This window comes from Etheostoma cragini, chromosome 2, assembly GCF_013103735.1.
Source record: "Etheostoma cragini isolate CJK2018 chromosome 2, CSU_Ecrag_1.0, whole genome shotgun sequence".
NCBI lineage: Eukaryota > Metazoa > Chordata > Actinopteri > Perciformes > Percidae > Etheostoma > Etheostoma cragini.
In genome coordinates this window covers 15,546,921-15,567,364 of record NC_048408.1, presented here as the reverse complement: position 1 = coordinate 15,567,364, position 20,444 = coordinate 15,546,921, and the positions used below count along the sequence as shown (strand labels likewise).

At 40.2% G+C, this 20,444-nt stretch overlaps 1 protein-coding gene and 1 long non-coding RNA gene across 11 annotated transcripts in view; one reads left to right on the top strand and one right to left on the bottom strand.

Annotated features, from left to right (window-relative positions):
* LOC117935781 (amyloid-beta A4 precursor protein-binding family B member 2-like) overlaps nt 1–19,805 on the top strand; it is a 46,009-nt gene extending 26,204 nt beyond the window's left edge. For 2 of the 10 annotated variants that reach the window (XM_034858265.1, XM_034858274.1), the window contains exons 5-19: nt 433–677; nt 1,342–1,473; nt 1,983–2,054; nt 3,013–3,063; nt 4,088–4,173; nt 4,537–4,597; nt 6,418–6,564; nt 7,196–7,323; nt 9,941–9,946; nt 10,909–11,023; nt 12,568–12,652; nt 13,675–13,758; nt 13,906–14,033; nt 14,604–14,783; nt 16,053–19,805. In XM_034858265.1, coding sequence (XP_034714156.1) covers nt 433–677; nt 1,342–1,473; nt 1,983–2,054; nt 3,013–3,063; nt 4,088–4,173; nt 4,537–4,597; nt 6,418–6,564; nt 7,196–7,323; nt 9,941–9,946; nt 10,909–11,023; nt 12,568–12,652; nt 13,675–13,758; nt 13,906–14,033; nt 14,604–14,783; nt 16,053–16,223 — 1,691 coding nt within the window. In that variant the 3' untranslated portion in view covers nt 16,224–19,805. The remainder of the gene's footprint in view (nt 1–432; nt 678–1,341; nt 1,474–1,982; nt 2,055–3,012; nt 3,064–4,087; nt 4,174–4,536; nt 4,598–6,417; nt 6,565–7,195; nt 7,324–9,940; nt 9,947–10,908; nt 11,024–12,567; nt 12,653–13,674; nt 13,759–13,905; nt 14,034–14,603; nt 14,784–16,052) is intronic. The other 8 variants (XM_034858329.1, XM_034858311.1, XM_034858283.1 and 5 more) reach the window with 8 other exon arrangements.
* On the bottom strand, nt 1,712–18,562 carry LOC117936293. Its single transcript, XR_004654914.1, has 3 exons — nt 18,478–18,562; nt 15,169–15,181; nt 1,712–1,723 (listed from the first exon to the last, which is right to left on the bottom strand). It is a non-coding gene; the product is annotated as an uncharacterized LOC117936293 (long non-coding RNA).
* Nucleotides 19,806–20,444: the final 639 nt, after the last annotated feature.

The following is a 20,444-nucleotide window of genomic DNA, read 5'->3' as shown; positions in this document are numbered from 1 at the left end:
TTTGGAAAAAGGCTGCAATGAAACAAAGAGTGAAAAATTTAAAGGGGTCTGAATACTTTCCGTACCCACTGTATGTTTCATTTAAAAATGTAATTATGTTGCACAAATACAACAGTGCTTAACAGATTTCACTCAGTTGTTGTCTGATGAAAGACATGGCTTGTCACATGACAGCTGCAGCAGATGCTGGTAATCCGGTCAGCTGGTGATATCATTCAGTAGAAGTATCTTGGAGGATTACATTTCATTTAACAGAGGCCAATTTGATAATATGTAAATAAAAAACTATATTGTATCTCTGTGTGCAGTCATAAATGTGTCTTTATTGTGTATTTGTGAGAAAGGTATATAAGAGGTCTGTCATTTTAATCAATTAACTCTTTTCCCGGTTTATTTATTTAAATAAACTCTATATTTTTTTTTTTTTACCAGATATCTGGAGTGAGCAGTCATTCCAGACAGACCCTGACCTGCCTCCTGGATGGAAGAAGATCACGGACATGGCCGGGATCTACTACTGGCACATTCCTACAGGTGCCACCCAGTGGGAGAGGCCTGCCACTCACCCAGCACCCCCTGAACAGACAGAGTCCCAGGCTCTGGGCGAACACACAGTGTTCACTCAACGGAAACACTCCCTTGGTTCACTCAGCCCCTCACCCACTCCCGACCATGAGGTGAGAGACAAAACAACACACTGACACACATGCACATTTGAGGTCTGACATAAATTTTGCATTTTGTTTTAGCTGTTATTGTCAATTACATCTGCAGTTGTTCTGTGTAACTGATTGCCCAAGATGGTTTTAAGTGATGGCAAAAAGTCGCTATGGCAGTGCTCGGGCTCAAAATGTTGTGGTAGTACAGTCTGAAGACAATCCATCCACAATGTATAGCAGTGAGGAGTAACAATGGAAAAATAACGAAGTCACAGATTTAAATGAACACAATAACAATTATGTCAAACTTACACATGCCGTACGATTTAAATGAAAGACATATATGAAATACTAAGATTATCACATGACTGTGATGCTTTAAATTTGAAAATGAACTTCTCATTATTAATCTAGATTGTATTTTTAGAACTGTTAGTCATTATGATCAGCATTATAACAATTGGAATTACCAGCAGAACTGCAGAAAATGAATATGAAAGTGACTGTAATAAGATCTGGATATTTTACACTTATTATAGTGGCTGTGTGGATATTGTACACTATCTTGCCATCTTACTAAGTACACCTTGATCAAACTAATGTGGTCTAATGCAACTGTCCTACAGTAACTCTAACCTTCTAAATTGTGTGTGTGTGTGTGTGTGTGTGTGTATACATGTAGTCGTGCCAAGCGGAGGTCTTCTTTAGGGGGTCGACTCGTTCGGGCAGCACCACCTCTGACAGCTCAGTGGAGCCTCTCCCCACTCACGAGCCCACCCTCACCACATGTGGATTTGTCAACAGTTGCTACTTTGTGAGTAACCAACTAAAGTATTTTCAGCTTTTTTGTACAGTCTGTGGTATTCTGCACATGTTGTAAGAATTCAGTTTAAGCCTCCATATAGTGATTTTAGACGGGGCAATTTATCTTTCTGATCTGTTTTTCTGAATTCCTGATTGAGATCAGTGGAAGATTGGCAGAAATATGCTACAAGACAGCCTGGGTAAAAAGAAAGGACCATCAATACTGCAGTCTAGCAGCAGAATACAGGAATACAAGAACACTAAGTCAATCAATCAGTCAATCATGCAGAATGATGGAAGGATACGGAGAGAGGAAAGAAGATTAAAAGAGAGGAGCATGGTGCAGATAAAATATTGATCGAGTGAGAATGCACTGATGTTGACAGATAGATGTGCCAGAATCTCATTCTGGCACATCTGCCTGGAGTCACTGACCTGCACTACTCAACTATTAGCCAGTGACACAAGAGCCAAAATATCCAACAGACTAACACGGTGGATGTCACTTTCTCTCCTTAGCCTCGTTCTGCATCTCTACAGGGGATGCCCGATCCAGAGTGTCTCTCTCAGCATCTTGAAGATGAGGACAAGGTAAGATTCTTGGCTAACCTTCTCACGTTTTGTTCCTTTCTGTTCTGTTACCAACCATCCTTCTGGTTCCCTTTTGGCTCAATAGCCAAAAGTTGTGCTTAATATCTTGTTGTATGTTTATATGTGTGTGTGTGTGTCACAGATAGACAAAAAGGATACTTACAGCATATGTGCGTATGTGTGTACATTACAGTATATATGTATATCTATTTGTATCATATACAGTGCAGTCACTAAGTATTTGGACAGTGGCATGTTTTCATTTGGTTTGGCTCGGTACTCCAGCGCGCACAGGAGCCAATAAAAGACTTATAAGCTCCCAATAGTTTGTTTGCATTCATGGACAAAGAAAATCTTTGTGTAATAATATTGTTTGCAACATACCGAACACTGAGACTTAAGTGGTAAACGTTTATAACGTCAAACTAAGCTCCATCACGTTTATCCTTAAAACTTATTCTTAAATCTTTTGATATTTTGTCTTTACTGGTAATTCTTTTTTAGTGGCTTGTATTACCTTGGTTATAGTGGTTTTGTTTTTGTTGAACTGGCACGTAACTGGATTGGAATTTGTTGTCAAAATGAAGGAGGATTGTCAGATTCATGTCAGATCCATCATCCAGAAAACAGTGTTACTTTCCAAATGACTGTACTCTATGTCTGTATTGTTTATATTCTACAAATCAAGAATCAATAGATTCTCAGTATCTAAGAGGGCGCTGTGACTGTTCAATAGGAGCAAAAACATTTGAGAAAACATTTTGATTGACAGCTTTTCATTTAAGAAATGTTTTGCTGGGTTGCTCCTTATTGCAACAGGCACGCCGCGTGGGGTGAACTAGTTAGCTAACAGCCTTCTTCTGTCCTTCTTCCCTTGCTCCCCTTCTATGTTTGACCCCAATCTTTGCCCTACCACTATGTGTGTATGTGTGTGTTTGTGTTTTAACGCTGTATGTAGAAACAGGTGTGGAGTGTTTTTGGCGGAAAAATTGATAGTGAAGTGTGGAAGGCAAGTATAATGCACTCAACGTCAATGAGCCTTGTTCTTGGTCTATCCTCACACACTGTTTGAGTGTGTGCCCTTATGCAATATGTGCTAGAAATTCACCGCCTGCGCAAAAAGCATGTGTGGCTGATGCTTCAACATATATGTAACTGCACCAACCATGGCATTTTGTCACCTGATATGTAAAACATCTGTTATATGGCTGCAGCAAAAAACACTCAAAAGGTTGTTTCTTTCTTTACTTATGTAAAATTGTGTCATCTTTCCTTCCTGCTGGCACAGATTTGAATGTGGGTGCACACACAAGTGTGTGTGTGTACATGCTATATGTTTACTTTCTGTCCTTGATGCAGCATGCCCCATTACACATAACATACCAATGCCATTTCTCCATCCAGCAAGGCCATTCCGCCCACAGTTGGATGCATGCTGGCAAATACTGTATGGGGTCAAAAATTTACATTTGGTTTCATCCCTCGCCTTGTGTCTTTTTAGTACCTCTCCCAAATGGCCTGTAATCCGTGAATGTTATAGCAGTTTTGCATATTGCTTTTAGAACAGGAGCCAATCTGATTTTTATTTAAGGTGCTCAGGCAGTGTGGCGGTAAGATTTATGTACATATGCCATACCTCCATATTGAACAAAAGCACAGAACTGCATTCATAAGCTATGTTAATTTTAGGTAAGTGGACATGAAATAATATGAATTGAATATCCTCTTGCATTAATAAAAGGTTATCACATCAAATACATCTGGATCACTTTCAAGTGCTTTACCACTCAACTATAAAAATAAACGACAAGGCATGTCCTGTGGGACCAGACTATTCATACGCTGTATACTTTTATACTTTACATATACTATTACTTCATATAGGAGACCTTTGTTCAAATGACAAAACTGCCAAACCAGACCATTTTAGCAGACAGTACTACTGTTTGTCTGTGAATGCCTGTTGGACAAAGATGAAGTTTTTATTTTGGTGTCATTTTGTACACTCTGATGATGTCACCTGTGTGCAACAGGACCTGCAAGCTGCCACAGTGAACCCTGACCCCAGTCTGAAGGAGTTTGAGGGTGCTACGCTTCGCTACGCATCACTCAAGCTAAGGTGAAATACCCGACAGACACACACAAGCAGATACAAAAATCAAACTACCTCTTTGCATGAATCTTTGCAAGCCAATAGATTTGCAATAAGTTATGAAACATATTTTGCTCTCTGTGTCTCTGTGCTACTCAACTGCATCTCTGTCTATCTCTCCCTTTGGTTTTTTCTAGTCAGTTTCTTTAATCGTGTATTTAATCAGTTTTGGAGTTGGAGTTAGTCAGACAAAGCCGGATGTTAGTCTTTCTACTCAGGAAATGGCTCCATGTTCTCTATTAGTGTAATGACTGCCTGTAGCCTAAACACACAGGACAGGAACCATATTTATATTAAGCAGCTAATGGTTGCAATGGTTTTTTTTTTTAGGAACCGTCCAACAGTGGAAGAAGAAGAGTCAGGCAATGTCAACGGTGACCCAGCAACAAAGGCAAGGATCCTTTTCTTAAACTTGACCTCAGTGCAAATGCCTGCATAATGCATGTCTGTTTTTTTAATATGTCACAAGACACACAACACATTTTTTAAAGCTATTGTAATGTATCTGGTTATACGGTACATTTTAAATTTCTGAATGCTAGGTAAAAGTTCATTTTAGACTGGTTTGTTTCAGACAAGCAGCCCTTTGCATTGTGACCTCTTTGTGTTCCCTTTATTTAAACAGTAGAAAACTATAGATATGTTAGATGGGCTGGCAGAATACCAGTATTTATGTATTGTTATCTTTTGCAGAGCCCAAGGTTGCTTAAATTTATGAATATCAAATCTTACTTTCAAACACTGTGGAATATCATGCACATTTCCAGCACACGTAGCTTTTTGCTGTGAAATTATTTGTATGTTTTAGGCTGTTGATTTCTTAAGCCAGGTTGTTTACCTGTGGTTTTCATGTTGCTCACAGCATGAGTGAAGAGATATTTAAACAAGACTGCCACCAAGTGGTGAGACTAAGAAGTACAGTTCAATGCTCCAAATTAGTGAATCAATTACCAAGTAACATTCAAAGCTGAAATTCAGATGAGAAATTTAAAAAAAAAAAGTCCATAATGGATTTAATAAATATAATCAGTTAGACATGTTACTAATTAGAATGCCGTGCCCATTTGGTTGACACCAGCAAATGTCAGTGCAAAGTGTAAGTTAAATTAGAATCCAACTATTTAAACAGGAAAATAGATTCATTATTTATCTGATCTGATCTGATACATAGTCCTTTCATTCTGTCACAAACTGAAGAAGATTTCAGAAAGGTTGAAATTCTTGTAAAGGTTGTGACAGATAGCCGAGTAGATCAAAAGCAACGCGGATTAGAGTTTAAAGTCAAGCTTCAGCTTGATGACGTGGTGCGGATTTAACTAGTAGTCTATTGTCTGTTTCCCTCTGCGTGTTTGTTTGGCAAATAGTCACAATCCTTAGCAACAGTGACATTGTGATGAATACCAGAAACAAACACAGACTGACGGTCAAGGCATCTGGTCCATAACACACTCTGACACACACTGCCAGCAAATGGCCTATTGTAGTATCAAGATTGGAACGGCCACTTTTCTACAAAATAAAGAATTAAATACAAACAAGATCTCACTCAAAAACAATTTCTCTCTATCAAAGTCCAGAAAACTGACTAGATAACTGTAGTGCACACACAGGGACACAGGATTTTCCTACATTGAAATATTTGCATACAGTACAACTCCTTATAAAGACATACTTCATGCACGTATATGTGCATGGATATTTCAATCAGTTTGATATGAGCATTTGTGCCACACGTGAACATGTTTCCCCCGCAACAAACCACGATTCCACAGGTTGGTGTGATGGTGACTCCCTTTATTTGCTGTCTGTCTTTCCCTCTTTGATCTCTTTCAACATGGATCTCTGTGGTCTGCATCTGCAAAGTACTTTCTGGGTGGACTGCTGAATTTAATTGAATACTTGATGAGATCAAATGGATGGATCTCTCTCCTCTGTTTTTATGTACCAACATGCTTTGTTGTTTGCATCTGTTTATCTAGGTTTAGTCTTTGTGGAGTTCAAATTGTTTAGCTCTACCCTCAGAATCCTGCCAGTTCGAAATCCCAGTTTTTAAACACAGTAGTGTTAAAGTTGTGCAAAGGAATGACCATTAACCCTTATTAAAGCATATAACAAAAACCTGCTGTTCAGTGTGGAATGAGTTTTCATATGTCTGTAAGTTCTGTACAGTACTGTATTTGTAACCGTAGCATGACTTGGTGTGTCCTCCAGTGTTTTGCGGTGCGCTCTCTTGGATGGGTGGAAATGGCTGAGGAGGACTTGGCTCCTGGAAAGAGCAGTGTTGCTGTTAACAACTGCATCCGACAGCTGTCCTATTGCAAGAATGACATCCGAGACACTGTCGGCATCTGGGGAGAGGTGTGTGTGTGTGTGTGTGTGTGTGTGTGTGTGTGTGTGTGTGTGTGTGTGTGTGTGTGTGTGTGTGTGTGTGTGTGTGTGTGTTCATGTGTATTGTTCAGGCCAAAAAAATAAAGGATGAACATTTTTTTTAGGAGCAGAGTGTTTTTTAGAAAGCCAGGAAGATTAATTAAAAGGTAAAAAGTGAATCAGGGCAACAGTCTCCTGAAATGTATGTCAAGATGGATGGAGGAGAGAAGATTAGGAGAGGGAAGTGGAGCAATGTTATGAGGTCTTTCCCTCTCTTTGCCGTGGTTGCATTTAATTTGAAGCGACAGAACAGAGAGAGAGAGAGCTTCATCCTTCGTTCAATAACCTTTCATCTCCCACCCCCTGTCTTTTTAAAGTTTGATCATTTATTCAGAGACGCACATACACCACACCACACCACACATGCACACACAGGGAGATGTACTAAGCAAGTAAAAGAAAGCACCCATAAATTACTTTTTTTTTCTTGAGCTGCAGGATATTTCTTTTTGCATGTTTTTGTGATGAGATCTGAAGTTCACAGATCTCATCACATTTGTGTGTCTGTGTGTGTGTGTGTGTGTGTGTGTGTGTGTGTGTGTGTGTGTGTTTGTGTTTTCAGGGGAAGGACATGTACCTGGTGCTGGAGAATAATATGTTGAACCTGGTCGACCCCATGGACCGCAGTGTGCTTCACTCTCAGCCAATCGCAAGTATCCGGGTCTGGGGTGTTGGCCGGGACAATGGCAGGTTAGTCATCATGGCAACCATTGCTTTTTTCCTCTTTAAATATTTAATAATCCTCTTTTGCTTGTCTTCACGATTTATTGTCAGTGTGTGAGATGTCATGTTGTGGTTTTCTCGGAATGCATCCCATGCTTTAAATCATCTTCAGCATTTCTGTAGTGTAAATACTCTGAGAGTGTTATTAACCAGTCATCTGGGTAATGTCTCATTGAGGCTTTTGTTGTTTAGGTTTGAGTACTTTAATTGATTGACTGGTCACTAATGTAAATGAAGTCAATGGTACACACACTCAGTAAAAGGTCAGCGTAACCATTGAGGGCACCAGACTTGTGTGGTGTGGTGACAGGCAGCGCTGAGAGAGGACTTAATGATTGATGATGAAGGGATGGTAATGAAAGATTAATTCACCAGTATAAAGGAGAGGATGAGAGTGAGAATTGCCTTTATTCTGTTTCACCACAAATCCCACCCGACTATTCGTCCCTTGCTTTCACCTCAGCTCAGCTCAAAGACAAATTCACAACCACAGTGTGGTGGTGGTGCTTGGCGACCAGTAAAGGGCGCTCTGCACCGCTGCTGCTGCTGCATGCATGAGAATAAATCGAATGTAGGTTATCAGGCACAGCCGGGTGAAGTGGACTGGAGAGGTCAGTAGTGGCTGTATAATTTGATCTGGCACATGTATGCACACACACACACACACACACACACACACACACACACACACACACACACACACACACACACACACACACACACACACACACACACAAGCAATGAGTGCACTCAGGGAAAGAGGCTAGGCTAAAAGCTCCTAGCATATGCAGAACTGCAGATTACTATACACACGCACACACGCAGTGGCGTTTTTTTTACAGTATATGTATGAGATCACCCTGTCAGATAAAAGGAAAGTGTGTTTTCTGAATATATTTCTACCAGCTACATCCACATATAGCAGTATAGTCAGAGCAGTGGGAATACCTCAGCTGCAGCACAGGGAGGAGGAGGAGGAGGGGGAGGGGGAGGTAGTTGGAAAGAGGGGAGGAGAGAGGGGTTTTGGTAGGAAAGAGGGGAATGAAGCTGCCAGAGGGGGAGGTATAGTTAGTGCTCACTGGGTGTGGAGCGGACAGGTTGAGGAGTGTGTGCACGTCTGCAGTATCACCAAGATTAGATGATGTGAGTGTCTACAGACGGTCCTGTCGCAGGATTACATGTCAAAAATAGGAAAAGAAATAGTTGTGAGTATATTTATATTCCTTTACATCTACTCAAGTGTCTTTTGGAACTATGACTTCTGCTGTTTTGTTTTATTATAAAGTAGCAGAAAAAGATAGATGAGCTGAAAGATCAAGCCTCAGTCTGTAGGGGATGTTGCCGAGCAGGTAGCTTGGGTCGATTTGTAGAGCAAGTAGGAGGTGTGCATGTCAAAATGTTTCAGGTGTGTAAAAATCAGATGTTGTATATATTAATCTGAAGCTTGTGTTAGTAAAAGTATTTATTTGCAATGCTGAGAAGCCCAAACAATAAAATGTGCAGCACTTCATGACTATTCATTGTAGGAAATGTGTATCCAAAGTCCACTCCACAGTTGATAGTTCAGATACTTCAGATGTGAATGCAAAAATAGCAGGTGTTGTCTGCAGTAATTTGCTGCACATCTTTGCCCAGGTTTTTAATTTATTTATGGGTTGTTGGACTGTTTGGTTTAATGATGGAACCTGTTTAGAGTAAGGATTTTCCCTCTATCACTCTCTCTGTCACACCCACTATTATATCCTGTGAAAGATTGGAGTGGTTGTGTCAGTATAGGAATGGGACCCCAGTGCCTCCCCCTGTCTCCATGTGCCATGAAACTCATTATTGTCATAGAGAATACAGATTCTCACAGCAACCTTGACATTTTCAGGGGCGTCGGCATGATGATAAGATTATATTGAAAACGAGACATCACTCCCTTTTCCCCATCTCGCTTTCCCTCTCCCTCGCCTTTGTTCTGACTTTTATCTTTATTCTTCATCTGGGTGTTTTATTCAGCCCTCGTCTTTTTGCTTTTGTCTTCATCATGTACATTGCTGCAGTTCACTTCCAATTTACTCTCCCAGTATTTCACTTTTCTCTTGTTAAATTCCTTACTCTTGCTCACTCCCCTCTCAGTTACTTCTTTTTTTATGTGGCTTTTAGAAACTCACAGACAATTTCTTTTATTTGTTTTAGGCAACACAAACCAGCAGCAACCAATTAAAGCTAATTGTGCCCTCTTTTTTCCTTCATACCTTATTCAGTTCTACTTTGAGGTTTTGTATGAGCTGCATTGCTGCTTTGACCTGTGCCACACACACACACACACACACACACACACACACACACACACACACACACACACACACACACACACACACACACACACATATTTTTTGCACTGCTCTTAAAGCTTTTTTTGGGAAGTAGTTCTGTCACAGCAAAGAATGCAACAGTGTAACTTTGTGCGTGTGTGTTTGTGTGTATGAGTGCTTGTTTGCCACATCTTTGCCTCTTGTAGGGAGTTGGTTTGAAGATTTTTTTTCTCTTTAATTTCTACTAACTGGCTTTTTTTCCTCCCTTGCTTCCTTGGACGCAGAGAGAGGTAAACACATTCCTGCCTTTCATTCCTCCTACAGAATCCCTCCATCATCACCGCCATTCCTTTATTGTTTAATTTCCTCTGAGTCTCATTTTTCTCGTCTGTAAAGTGGCTCTTGATGTACTGTAGCATTGTGCACGCACACCCACAGATGTAGGAAGTGAATGGTGACCTCCTCTGTCCTTGTCTGTCTACAAGCTTTTTTAAAGTGTAAACACACACACACACACACACACACACACACACACACACACACACACACACACACACACACACACACACACGCACACACACACACACACACACACAGGAATCTTTTCAGGAGAGTTTTCCCTTAGGGGCTGGGCTCAGAAATCTTGTTAACCCTCAAGCCCGCGTTTCCTATTGCATGGCATATTGAAGCACACAGCTTGAAGGAAGTTATTTAGATTGCTTTCATGTGAATGACGTAAATCAACGCGTGTATGCTGTAGTGGTTTAATTTGTTGCAGCTACATCTTCATTCCTCTCTCCCTCAGTCTCTTTTCCTTCTTCTTTTCATTCCCTCTATTCAGTGGTCATACGTAGTTTTAGAATCCACTGGCCCTAGGGAAAAGATCTTCCCTGCTGTCACTCATTTAACTCTCTTTTGCATCACACTGCTTTATTGATCTTTATTGTCCATTGACCTGTGTGTGTGTGTGTGTGTGTGTGTGTGTGTGTGTGTGTGTGTGTGTGTGTGTGTGTGTGTGTGTGTGTGTGTGTGTGAGATGTATTCATCAGAATGGTAAAGGTCAGTTCATCTCTCATCTGTCTTCAATAGGTGTCAGTCTCAAACCCGGATTTATAGACACACACACACACACACAAATTCTTCAGATTGTTTTTGTCTCTGAGTAGGACTGAAACTAGCCCAACAAATCTTTTTCTCATCTTCATCTCCCGTCTGTGTGTTTTTATTGACCCTGTGTTTTCCTCTTTCCCAGGGACTTTGCATATGTGGCGCGGGATAAAAACACCAGGATCCTAAAATGTCATGTGTTCCGCTGTGACACGCCAGCCAAAGCCATCGCCACAAGCCTGCATGAGATCTGCTCCCGGGTAAGTGGTTCAGACGGGAGGAGGGGGGCTGGAGGCACAAGGCCAAGTTTAAATTTGGCAAATAGATTCAGATAAAGCTCAAACTTGTTGAAAGATTGTTTCTACTCAACAGGGAAGTTGATGGTCATTTTACTTTTTTTTTTAAAGCTGCAAATAAGTAATTGAACACCTGAGAAGATCAATGTTATTATTTGGTACAGTAGCATTTACACAGTTTGCATTTACAGAGGTTAAACGTCAAACATTTGGAAGGCAGACTACCAGGTCTTTGAGGGTCTGAATTCTAGCTGATGGACAGGTGTTCAAGTACTTGTTTGCAGCTGTATCATACAAATAAATAATTCAACAATCATAAATTGTGATTTCTGGATTTTCTTTTTTAGATTATGTCTCTCACAGTAGACATGCACCTAAGATGACATTTTCAGACCCCGCCATGATTTCTAAGTGGGAGAATTTGCAAAATAGCAGGGTGGTCAAATACTTCATTCCCTCACTGTATATATACAGTATGTATATGAAATAATACAATCAAAATGTCTAGCATTAAGAGTGCTGCATGTATTGTCATCATTTTTACCATAACTTAATGTAGGCACACATTTGAATCTTTGCACAGAGTATCTGTCGGACTCAAATAGTCTCTAAACATGATTAAACTCATTTAAATTTCAGGCCCTACAAAGTTTATTTCTCCCAAAACACGTTTATCAAAGAGCGTTCTCTGCACTGCACGTCCACTCCCAGATGAATGCAAACAGGGTTAGAAGAACAGTATTCAAACCGTGTTTGTTTAGTGTGTCTGCTTTTTCCACCGAACTCACTTGTAATGAATGGACTTTCCTTTTGTTCCCAATAAAACACATTTATAGCTTCATACATTTAATGTTGGTGAAGATCTGTAATTCTTTTTTTATACATGTAGACTTGTAATTTGGTGTTGAAACCCAGTTCTATACAGCATTAAAAAAGGGTTGTTATGTTGATTGACTTGAACAATGTGTCCGTGAAATGTCATTTATTAGAGGAAAAAACGTGGAGAAGAAGCCATGTGTGTATGTATGTGTGTATATATATATATATATATATATATGTTTGTTTATGTATATCTTTATGTATGTATGTATAAATAAATGCATATATGTGTTTGTATGTATAAATAAATATATATGTATGTATATATATATATATACAGTATATACGTGTGTTTGTGTAATTTTATATATATATATATATATATATATATATATATATATATATATATGTGTGTACGTTACACAATATATATATATATATACTGCATGCACGCTTCCTAGTACAGTATCGGGGAACACTGCTCAAGGTTTTCCTGAGCTTATCCTTTCACTTTTACACATTTTTTATCATTTTCTCTTCACCCTCCTCCCCTGTGTCTCTGCCACGGTATACCAATTCTTCTCTGTTTCTACACACACATTTTCCTCATATATCTGTATCTGCTTCTGCCTCTCTCTCTCTCTCTCTCTCTCTCTCTCTCTCTCTCTCTCTCTCTCTCTCTCCTCCAGATCATGACGGAGCGAAAGAATGCCAAAGCAATGGCAGGCTCTCTCCAGGACAGGATGCAGGCAGGACTAGATCTCCCTTTACAAGGTAGGCTTCCTATAAACTGTGTGAGTCTGTGTGTGTGTGTGTGTGTGTGTGTGTGTGTGTGTGTGTGAGAGAGAGATGAGAGTGAATGTAATAGATAGTGGTGACATGCATCAATAGACACATGGCAATCATCACTTCTTTGGCACACTGCATGCATTTAAACTGGTCATTTGTAAGAGCTGAAAGTCTGTGTTGTCCTCACAGTGTCCTCTGTTAATGCTCCAAAAGTTAAGACTTTGAGTTAGGAACTTAAGCATCAAGGCAGTTTGATTTCGGAGCCATTAAAATCAGTCAGTGTATTTAAAAAAATTGTGTTTGTCCATGAAGTCTGACAAATGTTTTGAATGCTTTTTTTGTTCATTGTTTTATTCCTGCATTGTTTAAATCCATATTTATTCCAATACAGTTTTCTTGTTTCTTGGCTTTAGCGCATTGTAACTTCTTTTTTGTGCGTTATCACTGCCAACTCTCCAGTAGTAAACCAAATAGGGACTCACATGGAAAAACATTGCTGCATAGCTCCACCAACAGTCAAAAACTCCATAGGGTAACTTTTACTATTTTCTTTTTCTCAGTTTACAGATTTAGGGGTTGATGGTCCACTGCAAAGCATAATGTGCTAGGGTTTATCAGTTCAAATTTACAAAGAAGATGTGGAGGGAGCTCTTCAAATTTTATTAGCCAGACAGATGGGGAAAAGTAGGCAGCCATGAGATGTTGGTGGCAGCTAGACAAGCTTTGTTGTACTTGCAAAGAACAATGCAAAAAAGCAGTGTTGAAGAGATGCTAAAACATATAGAACCGTGTCTTAAAAAAATATGTTTTCAGCATCTGTCACACTTGGGGAAACAACCCTAACTCAAGGACCGGAATGACTTAACATCTTAAAAATCATAAAAATGGTCAGGATCCACATATTTACTCTGCAGGCTACATGTGGGAACCCTAAATTTGCATTGTTGGTTGTTTACATGTAGTTAAAAGATGTATTATTCTGAGCACCTATAATGGCTTCTTCCCAACAGAGTTCCCCACACCAAAGACGGAGCTGGTTCAAAAGTTTCAGGTGCTTTACCTTGGGATGGTGCCTGTGGCCAGGCCAATAGGTTAGTCTCTCTCTCACACACACACGTGCACGCACGCACGCACACAATACTGTGTGCAAACTGGAATGAGATGCAAGGCACGTGGTTGATGCTGATAGCATACCTTTAGGTATGATTTTAATGTTTATGTTTCTTTGTTTTAAACATGCTCTTCTCCAGGCATGGACATACTGAACGGAGCTATCGACAGTCTAATCGGTTCTTCCAACAGAGAGGACTGGACCCCGGTAGCCCTCAATGTGGCAGATGCTACTGTCACCATCAGCAAAGACGAAGTGAGACACACATCTGCTGTAATCAAACTACTAACTTTCCCTGGTTGGTTGTTGTTGTTGTCACGTAATTGACAACAAAGATGGCAAAACATCCAAAGACTAGGTTTTGAGGTTGTCTCGCCCCCTATTTAGAGGGCGTACTGTACCTTTAGTTAAATAATACATTGTGCAAAATGTAGCAGATTTGACTGATAATCAATCTTTAGTACAGACCAAGACTTTATGTCAGAGCTGACAGGAGGCTAAGGCTTGACTTCACTCAGATACATATTTCATTATGTCTGGTGCAGAGTATTTTATCGAGCCTGTCGATCCTTTCCTTCAGCAGTCATCACAGTTTAGACTTTATCCGCTACTCGCACTTTACTGTTGATTCTTATGTATGAAACGACAAAAAATACAGAAAATGTGCTCTCGATAATCGACACATAAAGGCTTGTAGGACAAGAGAGAGGGGGAATCACATGCATCAGATTTCTTTTCGTGATGCCATCACAAACTGCTGTGGGTTTGAGTTGGTTAAATACAGTCCTCCATATGTTTATGACTTTGGCATATGTTTCTGTCCAGGACGAAGAGGAAGTGCTGGTGGAGTGTCGTGTTCGATTCCTGTCTTTCATGGGCGTTGGACGGAACGTGCACACGTTTGCCTTTATCATGGATGCCGGTGGCCATCGTTTTGACTGTCACATCTTCTGGTGTGAGCCCAACGCAGGAAACGTGTCGGAGGCTGTACAGGCCGCTTGTATGGTGAGTCACTGAGCAAGAGCACAGCTCTGACAACAGCACTGGAATACACTGAGCCAACTCTGATAAATAAATAAATAAAGGAATCTCTCCCGGAGCTTGTACATGCAAGCTGAATTGTCAAATTACAATTGTGTAGTCTGTAGTTGGCAGTTAGATTTTAGGAAATGAAGTGTGTGCAGTTGTAACATAACCATTAATGCTACATGCTAAATGCTTGAGACTGTAGGTCTATGAGAAAGTACTTACGATGTAGGTTTTCATGGTTTTCAGGTTTCATGGCTTTTTCTTCAGCTATATTTACAGAATGCATTTTTTAGGACTCGTTTGCACACAGAACTCAAAAAAATCCTTAGAACATTCAAGCATAAAACACAGGACGGCAAACCAATTACTTTATTCTATAAACATAACTTTATTAAAACCAGCTGGTTTTATGAAAAGGGGTCCTTCATTTCTAATTGATTCAAATGCAAAATGCCTGTATATTGCAAATGCTATTCAAACTAAGGTCATCATCACAAGCAGACCGGCAAATTAGTCAACAGATGGTTGTTTTAATTTCCAATCCACATGCTCCGATCAGGTTTCAAAGACAGAGGTCAAAACACTAAAACATGCATTCAAATCCAGAGAATCCACCTAAAGTTCATCATCCGTTGTCTCTGATGATGAACTTTGTCCACGCAAGCAATTTTGTTTATATTTTAAAGTTTAAAGTTGTTTAATATTGTGTTGCTCATTGTTTAATGCTTTGCAGGAAATGTTTTAAAGAGGAAACATTTACATTAAATTAATGACCTCTGTAATAAATTCATCATATCTTTTACAATGATTTTATTGTACCATTTTGATGTTCATAATCCCAACCCAGAATGCCCTCTGCGGTGTTTCTACTATTATGCAGCCCATTACTCATCTGCCTCTGCCCTCTCTGTGGGGTAAGTCACAAGATTAGTCTGGCTGGGCTATTGATCACACATCAGAACTTTGGATATATGGACGGACACACACACACACACACACACACACACACACACACACACACCTCTAAACCTTCATGGTGACAAGGATCATCAATCCTTACTATTGATCACAGCTAGCAGCCTGCACCAGTCCAGCTCTCTCTCTCTCTCTCTCTCTCTCTCTCTCTTTCTCTTGTTCTCGCTCACAGACCCTAACCCTAACACCTCCACAGTCGTAAACTCAGCAGCTGTAGCTCTCTATTATTTACAATATGTTCCTCTCTTTCTTCATCCCTCTCTCCATTAGCTGCGTTATCAGAAGTGTTTAGTGGCTCGACCCCCCTCCCAGAAGGCCTGTGGCACGTCGCCCCCCGGGGATTCGGTGTCCCGTCGGGTATCGACCAGCGTCAAGAGAGGCGTCCTTTCTCTCATCGACACCCTCAAACAAAAGAGACCCGTCACCGAGTTGCCACAATAACCATGGTTGAGTGCTATCGACTCCCTGCCACAACCAGTCACCATGGTAACTAGTCGCACCGCTGCCAAAACCCGTCACCACCACAGATCCTAGTAACCTTGGAAACACAACAAGGCCCCAGGGTTTGTCATATTTCCTTTACATTTCTGGACTAAACTTGGACTTTCACCTCAAGAGTTTATCAGCCCTAGAGCTGAAATTCAAATCTGTTTCCTCAAAATAACTGCGAGGAATAAAGACTCTAATCTCGCATCAAGAAGGAACAACCACAGAAACACCTGAGTAGTGATTGTGTACATAGAAGTAACTCTCAATCCCCCTCAGCACAGAGAAGGAGAGGAAAGGAGAGCAACAGCTAAATAAGTAGGAAGTTGCTTCTCCCAGCACAGCACGTGTGATGAGCGAGCTCAGTGCTGCCCATACTGCTGATCTCTCAACGTTCTAATTGTATTTGTGACTGTGCTTCCAGCATGACCGTGCACACCTGGCCACACCCGCTGTCATTCACCTGGTTGTCCTGTTAGTCTGTGGTGGCTTTCTCCCCTCTGCCCCTCTTTCTCATTGTCCTCTGTAGATTGTAACATGTAGTGAAGGAAGGAATCATCAAAGCCATCGCGTCTGATTTCCAAATCAGTTTGTAATGAATGAAAGAAGGAAGCTGCATGAACTTTTAATATAAAAGTGAACCATTCTAGACATAATCAATACACTGCTGCTGCTTACAGAAGGGGTGAAAAATCCAAAGCCGCATTGCTTTTATGTCTTTGTTCCAGAATCAGCTCGAAGGGTCTAAACGAGCGGTGACCTTTCACCCAAAACATCCTCACATACTTCCGGTTTTCTTGTTTTTTTTACGATTGCCATAATGGAGCAGGGATGGACAGTGTTACTCCTCCCTCTCTGGTAAACAACACCAGTCTGTTGCTCCAAACACAGGACACATCGGCATGCTGCTGCTGCTCTTCAACACACATGCTGGAGGAACATTTGACAGATTATTCCTTTAAATCCCACCTCAGTATTAGTCCTCAGCGGTTCATGTTCACAAAAAAAGGGGGATGACAACACAAGAAAGGCTGGAGGAACCATACAAAGAAGATAACTGGAGGAGTGTGTTTTGTACCTTGGTGTGGTGGCGGCTGAGATCTGACTTGTGAGGAGGAGAGAAGGAGAGAGACCGGTTTTATCTCCAGCCTCGGCTTTTTGTTTTTTTGAGATGAAAGCCAACAGAAAGACATGTTGACTTAAATTAACAGGACTTTCCTGGACTATTTATCTGTCTCCAGGGTTCTGTTCACTTGAATGCGTTTTTTTTTTTTCCTCCGTTGCCCACTCTTTACTGTACATCTGTTTTTGACAGTGCCACGCGATCACTTGCTTTTGGTCAGTTTCCTCACACAAATCTCAATTCAACATTGCTAGCTCCTTATTATCCCACATCTGACATGCTAGGATGTATGGTTAATACTAAAGAGGTCTTGAAGTAGATAGCAACTAAAATCATAAACACATTTTGCCCCGTGGCTGTCCTCTTGGATGTAGGGTGAGCAGATTAACACCGAACCTTTATAATTGACCATTTGCTAAACCCCTCTATCAAACAGTGAATGTCATATCACAGTTTAGGAACCGTAACAAGGCTTAGACAGCCTGGCAAGCTCTTGGATTGTGAAAGAGGCTGTAAGAAGACCAATACTCAATGAATAATTTGGAGGGTTGTATCTTTTTCTCCTTTGCAAAACCAATAACATGAGCAGAAGTGAAGCAGTTGATTAAGATGTGTTTGTCTGCTCTAGTGACGCTCTAATGGATTAGCAATGGTTAGCATGTCGGGCTAACTATCTCCCTGACGATTGTTTTGAGGGTTTACAGGTTACTTAAAAATGACAACATTAACATAAAATATCTTTCCCCCACTTTATTAAAGTTAAGGAATACTGTTAGCATCTCTGTACTGTTTGTTACTGGATTTAAGAAAATTTGCACTCGCAATCCCAGCCAAGCATTAGACTCTAAAACATGACTTATTCCTAAAAGCCTGAAGACATTGTGTTTAAAAAATAAGGTAAAAAAGCATGAATCTAACCCCTGTCTTGGTTGTCTAAGTATGCAAGCTAACAACCAAACAGAATTCTGTTAACAATAACTACTTCCTAATACTCTGACTAATGAGCTCCACACTGCAATACAAGAGCACGTTTCCCTTCAACAACGACTGAGGAGGCTAACCTTTTCGCGGCAACATGTAGCTAACGCCTAAGCCTGTTAGCGTGATGTGTATGCGGCCATCCAGTGTTTATCCAACACTTTTGAAAGTCAGCCAGAGACAGTGTTTTTAACCAACTCCCAGAGCTATCGTTAGCTTAAGTTTTAAAGATGATTTTTTGGGGGGGGGGTCGCCCCATTGTCAGCTTAATTAGCTGGCTAGTAAGCTAATTAAATCAACTTGTGATAGTTCAGCCGCCAAAATTGATGGTCACTGCTGCTTTCGGTTACTTTTGTGTTAAATCAAAGAATCTTTATTTTTATTGGATTGGTCAATTTCCCACTTTTATTTTAAACTGCATGCTTGTTAGAAAGCAAAGGTTGACAGGCGTAGCAGCAGTAGCTAACGGAGGGCCATAGCGAACGGTCAGAGTGTTACATCTGTAACTGCGTCTTGTTGTCTCCATGTACTGCACCAAGCTTTTGAACTCCAAGAGATCCTGATGAGAAAATTCAGCCACATCCCCTTCTTTTGTCACAAGGATGTTGAAATGTGAATGAGATGACAAAATGTGCGTGTACATAATATCGATTTAATGTAACGTTTGGCATTAATCATTGTTATAAGCTATCTTTTCATTTTAAATGTCTATGGAAGTTTTCTGTTATTTTCTTGCAATGAAATGCCTTTTTTTGAAAACTCACCAAATGGCCAAAGTGTAAAATACTAGTATACATTGTTGTAGATAAGAAAAAACTTGAGAGCAAATAATGAAACAAGGAGAGGTTATTGGAAATGTTCACAGTTGTCAACTACGTTGATACTGAATTTAACTGAGCAAATTATCTATGCATTCTTTTGATCTCGAGATATAGAAAGTCGTGAAAAGCCTTGCATGCCCTTGGACGTTTAAAAGAACGACTGTATGTACTGAACAGAAATATTTTTTATTTTATTTATTCTATTTTATAAAGGTATATACTGATTTTATTAGTTGGGGCAAGTACAGTCTCTTGACTCACTTTCATCATCTCAGTCTCTGGTTATGTCACAATGCTACAACAAGCTCCGCTTTGCAGAAAAAAAGGCAGATATAGAGGAATATATCTTTACCTTGTACAGTGCACTGAGAGCTGGGAGTCCCCTGTTGGTCTGAACTGTTAAACAGGTGGAGGAGGAGGAGGAGGAGGAGGAGGAGGAGGAAGATAACAGTAGTGGACTCCCAGCGTCTCCGTCAAGCTCACACACAAAAAACAAAAAACACACACACATGCCTTTCCCACAGATGGATGTGTCAGCTTCCGTTTGCTGCTCACTGATTTGTACACTTTATCAATGTAATCAATTGTGAGAATAAACAGCATTATAAAACAGGATTTCGTGTCTGTGTGAGCATTAAGGCTGCTACTAGTTTTTTGTTTTGATTGATAAATGGATTTATTGTTCAGTCCAATGGTTCTCCTATGTTCCACCAGGATGCTCCATTCTCAGTGTTTTACTCCTCATCACAGGTTTTGGTCTGGAATTATTATATTTCTTAGTTTATAATTTCTATCATGGGAACTGTCAGATTTAGCTTTGTCCTGACCCGCAGGCTTGGAATCAGTGGTTTAGTCTAAAAATGAATCACAAGTCTCTAAGAAGACTTCTTCAGTTAGATATTTTTTGTCTGAATAACTGTACTTAAATTATTGGGGTGGGGAGAGGGCCTTAGAGACCCTCCCATGCGTTATTAATATTTTCTTTTGACCCTCCTCTTGACTAAAACAAAAATTGCAAAATCCTCCCCCAATATACTATAACAGTATCAGGGAATTTGTATTTTATATATACTGTCTATATGTGTGTCTCACAGGGGAAAGTTTGAAATAAAACTATGAATGAATTTAAACAAGCACCCATTCAGCAATAAGAAAAACACATAACTCCCTTTATCCAGCTCTCACCCTTCAATGATATACACACTGTCCCTTAATTTTTAAAAAAAATCTAAAAATGGTTAAACTCACAATAAT